Here is an 11015-nt window from a genome sequence, read left to right as displayed (position 1 = left end):
CTCTGGTATAGACTCCTATTACACATTTAGTCAGACCAAGACTAAGCTCGTTCGTAGAGCGAAATCCGGCACCATTTTCATGTGGACCGGAAGCCGCTGCCGGACAGTAAGGTGACGACTTCCGGACATATTTTCAACTAAGTGAAGGCGCAAGGAAGGGGAGCGTAGACCGGCGGAGGGAGCAGGTAATTTATGTTAGATTATGTTTGTGTATGTGATGTGTGTATTCTGTTTGTGTATATTCGTGTTATACTGTCTGCTGAGCCCTGTATCTAATCCTCCTACACTGTGCAGTCGCTCAGAAAATGGCGGCACACAGTGTAGGAGGTTTGAAGATTCAAACCCCTCCTTCTCCAGGCACTAGCCAGAAGAAGGGAGGGGGGATTGTGTGAGGACACTAGAGCGAGTGTGTCTACTCCAAATTTGCAGCATAAATGAATGAGGTTGCTTTACCATATTAACCATGCTGTAATTTTGGGAACTGCTCCCTCTAGTGGCCAGCACATAGAAAGGTCATAAATTATAATCTAATTTATAATATTTCCTGACTTGTGAAAAAATGTAAAACAATGTGTAATCACTTAAATAATTGTTTAACTAAAAAAAAATAAAATAATAATTTCTAGCGACATTCACTTTAAAGGAACAGTGTCATCACAATTTTTTTTTTAATATGTTAAAGATGTTAGTGCTTTATTAAAAACATTTATATTTATTGGTGTTACTTTTTTCTTATTTTTTCACTTTCTTCCCTATGGGGGCTGCCATTTTTTTTTCCATTTCTGTATGTGTCGATTATCGACACATACAGACATGGAATACGGCAGCCACAGTCCCATAGGGACTGCGAACGGGGCCCGTTCCATCCACTAACATGTACGCCGTCTGTGTGGGAACTGCGCATGCGCCGCTCCCACACAGTCCAATTTGAAATGCGCGCCGTCCGGCGCCATTTTCCTGTGGACCGGAAGTCGCGGCCGGACAGTAAGATTACTACTTCCGGTCGCGGCTTCCGGACTTGTGCACTTGGACCAGCGGCAGCAGACGGAGCGGACGGGCCGGAGGGAGCCGCGGCGGCAGGAGCAGGTAAGAGATTTCTATGTATGTTCGTGTACGTTTACTACTGTATGTAAACCTACTACACTGTGTGTTAGCTCAAAAAATGGCGACACACAGTGTAGGAGGTTACACCGTTCAAACCCCTCGTTTCTCCCGGCACTAGCCAGGATAAAGGAGGGGGGGATTCTGAGAGCTCACTAGAGCGAGGGCTTTTTACCCAATTTTGCAATGCTGCAATTTTGGGAATAGCTCCATCTAGTGACCAGCAATGGGAAATATTATGAATTAGAATTAATTTATAATATTTCCTGACTCGTGAAAAAAATAAAAAAAATGTGAACAATGTTTAATCACCCACACACTAAATGTTTAATTAAAAAAAAAAAAAAACATGTTTTTCTGGCAACACATTCCCTTTAAGTGACTCACTTTAGGAAACCATGAATCAGACTCTGTGCAAGTCACCAAAGCAAAACCCTACGTGAAGTCAATTGTGCCAATCGCAGTGCCTGCAATCTCCGTACCCACGCGATCAGCGGCAGGAGCACGGCTGTTATACACAGCCGGGCTCCTGCCCCAACTACCTGAATCGAAGCGCTCTCCAATTCTGGTAGTTTAACCCATTAGATGTCACTGTCAATAGCAGCAGCTAAAGTGTTTGACAGAGGGAGAGAGCTCCCTCTATCACACCATCTGTGGCCCCGCAACAATATTGCGGGACACTGATCGGTTTCCATGGCAGCCCCCAGGTCTGCCTTCTGTAACTGCCTAATAGGCCATGCCAGAGGCATGGTCTAATAGTATACCAAAGCATTATATAAGCGATCAGAAGATCACATAGTAGAGTCCGAGTGGGACAAAAAATAAAATAAAAAGTGTAGAAAAAAATAACACGTATATAGTATCGCCATAAGGGTATGTTCACACGGCAGCATCCGTTACGATTGAAATTACGGTGCGGTTTTCAGGAGAAAACAGCTCTGTAATTTCAGCCGTAATGGCATGTGCAGGCGTCTTTCGCTGCGTCCATTACGGACGTAATTGGAGTTGTTTTTCCATGGAAAACGGCTCCATTTACGTCTGAAGTAATGACAGGCACTTCTTTGACGCGGGCGTTTTTTTTACGCGCCACCTTTTGACAGCAGGGCGTAAAAAAAAAAAATGACCGTCGGCACAGAACATCGTAAGACCCATTCAAATGAATGGGCAGATGTTTGCCGACGCTTTTGAGCCGCATTTTCGGACGTAATTCGGGGCTAAAATGCCCGAATTACGTCCTTAAATAGGGCGTGTGAACCCAGCCTAACAAGAACTCAAACAATAAAATTAACACATTAATTAAAACCGCCGGGTGAACTCCGTAAAAGCCTGATGCAGAAGACAGCTCTGTATTTTACAGCCGTTTTGTTACCCGTGTGAACATACTCTTAGAATGCGACAGTGAAAAAACAAAAAAATATATATCTTTTGTCATTAATGTGCATTGAGGGGTTAATGACAACGTGGTATAATACATTGTAATAAACTCACCAGCCGGAGGAGAGATGAAGCTGCTGCAGCGCCTGAGCGCAGTCGTCCAGCGTGAAGACGCTCCCTTGATTGTTCGCTGCGCAGGGCGTAACAATCCTGTGTGTCTGAGGATCCCTCATTGGTGTCTGAAAAGTCACCTAAAAATCACAGTAACACGTTCACTACGAGAAACACATGTGGCTATAAATAGCGCTTCCTGTGAACGCTGAACGAGCTGGAAATCTCTTATTATGAAACCAAAAGTAGAACTTTCCACAGCGCAACTAGAATTAAAGAAGCAGCGGTCACGATCTACCTTCATACCCTTCACCGCACTCTTCGGAGGCAGATTCTCTTTCTGTGAAGGACGCAGGATAGAAGGTCTGCCGGTGCCCGGAGGAGTAAACAGGAAGTCACCTGACTCAGATGTTAGGTCGACCCCAAAATTCTCATCGTTAAATATCTGCAGACTCATTCTAAAGAAAAAAGAAGAAATACGTAGTAAAAACTAAAGCCGAAAGGCCACATAATGTAAATCAGAAAAAAAGAAAACCTACACGACACCAAGGACCACTTTATTTCACTCCTGGTCACAGGTAGGTAAAGCTGAAGGGGTGCGCGGCTGTATCCATCAGTCCCATACACTTTGAGTGGAGTAGCCGTCGAGTGCAAGCTGGCACTCCATTCAAACTCCTAGTAGCCATGTGGTGAGGGGGACAGGGGACTTAGGATCCCCATTCTAGTCATTGTAGGGTTCCCAGCAGTAGGCCCATCAGCGATCACAAATTTATGTTTTTAGTGGGAACACTTTGAAAGTAACCCTACAGTGAGAGAACCCAAACAAAACACTCCATATTTCAGCTTCCAGGACCCCCATGAGTGTGACTTAAAGAGGGCTCATATTATACATTATATGGAGAAAAGTATTGGGACAGTCCTCTTAATCATTGAATAAAACGCCTAAATTCAGTCCATTCCCACAGGCGTATAAAACCCAGCACTCGCCAGGCAGTCGCCTTTACAAACACTTGTGATAGAACGGGCCGTTGTAAAGAGATCACTGTATCCAGCGAGGTCCTGTAATAGGACGCCGAGACAGTTCATGACATTTCTTCCCTCCTAGATATTCCCCCATCAGCCGTGAGTAACATTATAAAGTGGAAGGAACCGCAGCAACTCCGGCTTCTTCCACACTAGCGTTAGTATACATTTACCTCTTTCCCGTCAGAGGAAGGGAGGATCGATACATTGAACGGAAACAAAAGTTCTGCAGACTGCACTTCTGTTTCCGTTCACAAAAACGGAAACCTAGCGAACGAAGAGCAATGGAAAGCAACGGATACAAAAGAATTACCATCGAAATCAATGGTAATTCTAACGGAACCGTTGCTTTCCGTTGAATGTATCGATCCTCCCTTCCTCTGACGGAAGGCAGGTAAACTGATCATAACATAGTGTGAACTTCGCCTCAGCCATGAACTGCAGACCACGTTAAAGTTACTGAGCGGGGGTCACCCAGTGCGGAGGAGCAAGTGCAGAAAAGTCACCAACGCTCTGCTGACCCAATAACTGCAGAGTATAAACCTTCTCTGGCATGAACATCCGCACAAACTGTGCCCAAGAACCGCATGGCATGGGAGCCGAGCAGCTGCATGCCAGCCTTACATCACCACGCACAATGCTAAGCGTCGGATGGAGGGGTGTAGAGCCGCCGCCACTGGACTCTGGAGCAGCGGAAACGTGTTCTGTGGAGTGACGCTTCTCTATCTGGCGGTCTGATGGACGAGTCTGGGTTTGGTGAATGCCAGGAGAACATTACCTATCTGACTGCATTGTGCCAACTGTAAAGTTTGGTGGAGGAGGGATAATGCTAGGTGGTGGTTTTCAGGGGTCAGCCACTTAGTGCCAGTAAAGGGAAATCTTAAAAGTGGTTGTCCAGGCACGGACAACGGATATCCACAAGATAGGTCATCAGTATATGATCGGTGGGATCAGACGCTCAGCTGCTCTGGCTGCCTCCAGGCACCAGATGTTATGCAATATTGGGAGCCGGAAGCAGTTGGCCCAGTACACCGTATAGCGGCCGTGCTGCAGAACAGCAACTCTGCTCCTATTGAGTACTGCAGCTTGGTCGCCATTTCGTGACTGGAGCCATCTGCTTCCGGCACGGACAACCGGTGTCCGGAGTAGGGATGTCACGATACCAGAATTTGGACTTCGATACCGATACTTCGTTTAGTATTGCGATTTCGATACTTTTGCCAACAGTAATAAAAAAAAAATCTTCCGTTTTCTGAGGTGAGGCGCGACGTGTGATGAATTTTGAACGCGCCTCACATTAATAGTAATTAATCCCATCATGTTTCTCAGTCATAATGGGTTAATGTGCGAGGTAAATGATGGGGTTAATTACTATTAATGTGAGGAACATGGAGGGTAAATTCATCGCACCTCGCGCCTCACATTAATAAGTGAATGAAAGCCGTGTTTATTCCATTTTTTTACAGCGTACACATCATAAATGATGCAAAAACATTGTTGTCCGCGCCATTACTGAATGTGTGTAATTTATGTATTGAGACTTATTTTAATGTTTATTGTAAAAAAGGTGAAGGTGTATATTTTTTAAATTTAACAATACTTTGTTTTTACTTTATTTTTAAACTTTAATGTACTGACATATATCAGATATGTGCCAGTACATTAACCTGTGGACGGATAATACACAGGCAGTTGTTAGGACATACTTGGGTATGTCCTAACAACATGAAATATGGTAAGACAGCCCTGGGGTCCGTCAATAGACCCTGGGCTGTCTGCCCATATATGGTATGGCGCTCGATCGCATCACAGGAATTCCCTGTGACACGATCCAGGGGCATCCCCCCCTTCTCATTTTCTCCTGAATGCTGCAGTCCGCTGTGATCGCAGCATTCAGAGGAATAACAGCGGAGATGAGAGGTTTCTCTGATCTCGCCGTTATAGAGCGGGGCTGCGGCTGTGTAATACAGTCATTGCCCCGCTCCTGACAGGAAGTGCGCGCGTGGTCAGCATGAGGAGGTGCAGCCGGCGCTGCACTAATGAGCGGCAGTTCAGGCACTGAGGACAGAACATTGGGGTGTTTTGCAGTGCGCCCGCCATGTTCTGTCTCCAGTGCCGCCGCTCATTAGTGCAGCGATGGCCGCATCGCATCATCCTGACCCCGCGAACTTATCATGACTCAGGAGCGGGGCTGTGGCTGAATTACACAGCCGCGCTCCCATACATTCATGTATTACTATACTGAGCTGTGCGGCTGCGCAGCTCAGTATCGAAATACAGGAAATAGCGGTATCGAACCGTTTAGGGATGCACAGTATCGAAGTTTCGATGCACCGTGCATCCCTAGTCCGGAGGCAGCCAGAGCAGACGATGGGTGCGAGGTTCAGGTGTCAGACGCCCAACGATTATACACGGATCACTTATTCTGTGGTTAGGTCCTCAGTTGTCCGTGCCTGGACAACCCTCTTGTTTGAGAATACCAAGACATTTGACAATTGTAGCTTCCAGCTTTGTGGGGACAGTTTGGGGTTCAGCCCTTTTCTGTTCCAGCAGGACTGCACCCCAGTGCACAAGGGCCATAAAGACATTGTTGAGTTAGTTTGGTGTAGAGGAACTTGACTGGCCCAAACAGAGCCCTGACCTTAACCCCATCCAACAGCTTTGGGATGAACTAGAATGGAGATTATGAGCGAGGCCCCCTCCCCCAACATCAGTACCTAACCTCACAAATGCTCTTCTGGATGAATGGGCAAAAATTCCCAGACACTAAAATCTGTAGAAAGCGACCAGAAGAGTGGAAGCTGGTTTACTGCAAAGGGGGGATGGGACCAACTCCACAGCAGACGTTGTAGTAACAATCTAATGTATTATACAGATTTAGTCACTAGGAGGCACTAGACTAGATTTCCACTAGCAGCTCCAGATGTTGGTGCTGATATTTCCTCCATCCAAATCAATAGAATATGACTCCGTACCATCCTACGTCACCCGGACTCCTCCACAACGAGCGATGTCACAGGTAGCGGTGAACAGCAACACACTTACGCCTATAGCTTCGTCTCCCAATTCATGCAGTAGCACCCACACCATGCCTGTATGGGCATTTATGGTGACAGATTATCTCACAAAAGGGGCAGCACCAGCAACTTTACAACCACTCATTCACCACCAGTAATCTGTGCAGTGATCGGGATTTATGAAGCCTCCAGGGAACAGTTCTCAGCCACGGCAAACTTGCAGTGGATTTGTGGCGTGGATGCTACAATTTTGTGGATTTACCTTCATGCGGATTAGGTCATTTTTACAGATTTATCTTCACGTATAAAAAAAAGGACCAAGAGGATAAAACGATAAAAGTAAAGTTCTGGAGAGGGTGAAACGTCAGAAGTTGTGATCGGTGGGGGCCCCGTGGACTGAGAGCCCCGCCGATCACTAAAACAAAGGCAGCAGAAGTGCTCAGGTGAGCGCTTAGTTTCTGATTGGTCGTCCTCAGTGCAGTGTAAGGACTCAATAGAAAGCTTTTGAACCCGTATACTGCTCGCTTGGCTTTCCGAGCAGAGCCGGTCAGGGACTAAGTGGCACAGCACTTCATGAAAGTTTAGACATTCATGGCATATGGACAGGATACCGCAAGTGTCTGATAGGTGCAGGTCTTAGACCTGGGACATGCATTTTACCTCGAGTGGTCCCCCCAGACACCATCAAAACTAAAGGTCCCTTTTAAACAGGCCAATCATCAAGCCAACGCTCGTGCCCGATCATTGCCACATGAAAGCAGGGCAACAATGAGCCGACGAGCGAGAAAACGCTTGTTCATCCACGGCTTGTATTGCTTACGCAGCCCAAAATATTATTGTTGTGGACAGCACATCTCCCTGTGCCGACGGGATAAAAATACATAGGGACAAGTGATCGGTGTAACGAGCGCTCACCCCCTATACATTACTGATAAAAGCTCCTGATGAAAAAACGGTTGATCGGCACTCGTTCCCCATGTTGGACCATGTTATAGGACCGTAAAGAAAGGTGACCGGGAGTGCAGAAACAGCCGAGCTCACTGGTCCACACGTTTGCCGTACTCCCGGCCACTGGGCCTCCGCTCGGGTGCAATGGCCGTCAGCCACCTCTCAAAGCAGGGATGGGGCCGGGGGGACATCATTCAAGATAGATCCTGGTTCTGTGACTCACATCTATTAGAAGTTTAAGGCATATACTGACCCAAATTGGATTTTTGACATTTGGCCACATCAAATGGGGGGGGGGGGGGGGGTGATTGAGAATATATATATATATATATATATATATATACACACACACACACATACAGTAATAAATACACACAGTGATATATATATATATATATACACACACACACACACACACACACACACACACACACACAAGGTATACAGCCTCCCAGATTACTATACACCGTGCGCCCTCTTACTACATAACGCTGCCACGATCTGCCTTCCCAGCACCGGTTCACTACACAACATCCCCTCCCCTAAACCAGTCCCCGTTACAAGCGGCCACTCACAACACCAGGTCGCCCCCGCCAGACGTTACCTGCTGCCGCCCCGGTGCCGCTATTTAACGCTACGTCTCGTCCTCCGCCGCCGTACGCTGCACTGCCGCTGCTTCTATTTGAATTTCGACAGTTCGCAGCATCTGTCCAATCAGAAGCCTGGGAGGCTGAAAACGTCATGACGCAAATACAAACCCGCCAATCAGAAATTGGAAAAGGACGGGAACGCGCGTCGGATGACGTAGGCGCCCGTGCTGCTGTTGATTCGGGAATGCGCATGCGCGTTACTTGTTTTGTAGTTCTCAGTGGATTACGTCACTTATTGGCTGGTTGTTATGTAGAAGGTTGTTATTCTCTGCAGACAATTTTGTAAATAAGCTACTATATGCGTGCGCATTGCGATATCACGAGTAATGGTCATCTATGGGATTGTGTGACATCGTATATAAGTTTCCGGGGGCGCGCAACATTGCATATATACATATGATGTCATGCAATTGAAAAAAAAGTGTTTTCCATAGTTTCAAAAGTCACAATGTACATATCATAGGCAAGTGATATGTCACCCAAAAAAATAATGCCCCTATTTTGGGACTGATCATCACTAATATATGTATTATTGGTTAAAGCTGTGATCCGTTAAGAAGGATTTCTCACCTATGCACTGTATAGGTGATAAATCTTATATCGGTTGGGGGTCCGGCCTCTGGAACCCCCCACCGATCGGCAGAACAGTGCTTGGCTGTTTTCGTCAGTGCCATAGACTATAAATCGAGCAGCAGTGCACATGTTTGACCGCCACTCTATTAAAATTCCTAGCTCCGGTATTGGCGATCGGTGGGGGTCCCAGCGGTCAAACCACCACCGATCTGGCTTTTATTACCTATCCAGTGGATAGGTGATAACTCCTTCTTACCGGAATACCCTCCTCTCACTTCTGTTATTTATTTTCTTTCATTAGTCCGTTACTCTTTGATGGTCAGACTAACACAGTATACGAAAACTTGATAAGTCAATGGAATCTGTTGCAAATCAGATACATCACATCCATCATGGCTCCTGGAGACATCAGCAGAGACTAAAGCTGAATATTAGATGTCGGCCGAGCCTACCAATTTCGGCGCTACCGGCCGACCATCTAATGTGTATGGCGGCGTCCCAATTCTACCCCGTCCGGGGTGAAAAGGATCGGGTTGTTGAATTTCAACATGTCTGATCCGTTTCTTCGTAAGGAGATAAGCAGCTGGCAGCGACTTTCTCCCTTCTTCCTATGTATACACATGGACGCTCAGGTATGGGGAAGTTGTTACGAATAGGTGTCGGCTGAATGATCGTTCGTTCGGCCGACAGCTATCTAAAGTGTATGGCTAGCCTAAGGAATGTCGCGGGTTGGCAGACAAGACATTGTTTCCTACCTATGATTCTATCACCAGGACTAACATCTAAAACCGGTTGTCTGGGTATGGGGTGGTTTTTCATCCTAATGACCTATTGACAGAATAGGTCATCAGTATATGATTGTGGGGGTCCGAATCTGGGACCCCAGCACCAATCAGCTGTTTTCGGCTGCCTCCTGGCACCGGATATTATACAGTGTTCAGTGCTGGAAGCAGAAGGTTCCAACCACTGTATAGTGGCCGTGCTTCAGTTTTCACGGACCCGAGTCACCCGCTGAAGTGAATGGGTCCGTGAAGACTATCGGGTGCCACTCGGATGCCGTTAAAAACAGCTTAAGTGGCACATTGGTCGTGTGCAACTGGCATAAGGGCATCTGTCCTCGTGACCAATTCTTCCTAATATGTTGAGAAAAGCAGATCTCTTATCCCACATAGAAAAGAAGAAATATAAAGCAGCGGTTTGCTGTGCTCGTATTTGTTGAGTGAATAGTCTACTATTGCCAACAATTGACAGTCTTCAAACTACTTTAAAGAGATCCTGTCACCTCTCCTGACAGGTCTGTTTTAGTAAATACTTATATTCTCCATGAAATAATAATTCTGGAATATCTTTTCTTATAACTCTACGTTGTGCCATCCCTCTATTACTCCTACAAATTTATAAATAAATTAACAACTGGGTGTTACCAGTTGGGGGTGTGTCCCTACACCAACTGACGTAGGCCAATCAGTGCTGACATAGAGACACTGTGTAGGGACACGCCCCTTTTATGAGGGGAACGGTAATACCCAGTGTTAAATATTCATAATTTTTTAGGAGGGGTAACAGAGGAACGGCATAAAGCAGAGTTCTACGAAACAATGCTCTAGAATTGTTATTTCCTGGGGAATACAAGTATTTCATAAAACAGACGTGTCAGGAGAGGGGACAGGTTCTCTTTAAAATGACTCAACTGACAAGGGTGTAAGGTAAACTGGGGTTTTGAGATATTTACTTTACGCCCGTGTTCACATTGCAATTCTGCATAATGTGAAGTCTCTACTGATTACATTATGCCAGGCCAGGCAAAATCATATGAGCCAGCAAAAACACACTGCAGGGTCGTGTCTGCACTGTAGCTGGGAATGTGCAAGCCCGGCCTTACGCGGCACTGGAGGTTTTGCCCTTCTACTCCCTTGTTCAGAACAAAGTTGCCTTTAGTAGTTACAGCAGCCCCCCTCCCATCTAGTATAGAAAAATGTGTACTGTGCCCTTCCCCCAGTTGTCAGAGGAGGCCCCTCCCCTCTAGTAGAAAAAAATTGTGTACCCTGTTTTCCACTCCCCCAGTTATCAGAGCAGGCCCCTCCCCTCTAGTAAAAAAAAATTGTGTACCCTGTTTTCCACTCCCCCAGTTGTCGGAGCAGGCCCCTCGCCTCCTCAATAGGTGTATCAGACACCTCTACTTCCCCAGGTGACAATCATTATTGCTGCCATCACCTCT

General features: G+C 46.4%; 1 protein-coding gene across 2 annotated transcripts in view; it reads right to left on the bottom strand.

The window, feature by feature from the left end:
• TACC3 (transforming acidic coiled-coil containing protein 3) overlaps positions 1 to 8275 on the bottom strand; it is a 34637-nt gene extending 26362 nt beyond the window's left edge. Inside the window, exons 1-3 of one of the 2 annotated variants that reach the window (XM_075856938.1) lie at positions 8179 to 8275; positions 2885 to 3044; positions 2590 to 2726 (exon numbers count right to left, since the gene is read on the bottom strand). In XM_075856938.1, the coding sequence (XP_075713053.1) occupies positions 2590 to 2726; positions 2885 to 3043 (296 nt within the window). In that variant the 5' untranslated portion in view covers position 3044; positions 8179 to 8275. The other variant, XM_075856946.1, reaches the window with a different exon arrangement.
• Positions 8276 to 11015: the final 2740 nt, after the last annotated feature.

The sequence above is a fragment of the Rhinoderma darwinii genome, chromosome 1, assembly GCF_050947455.1.
Source record: "Rhinoderma darwinii isolate aRhiDar2 chromosome 1, aRhiDar2.hap1, whole genome shotgun sequence".
Classification (NCBI taxonomy): domain Eukaryota; kingdom Metazoa; phylum Chordata; class Amphibia; order Anura; family Rhinodermatidae; genus Rhinoderma; species Rhinoderma darwinii.
Note: the sequence above shows the minus strand (reverse complement) of the source record. Positions and strands in the feature narration are given on the sequence as shown.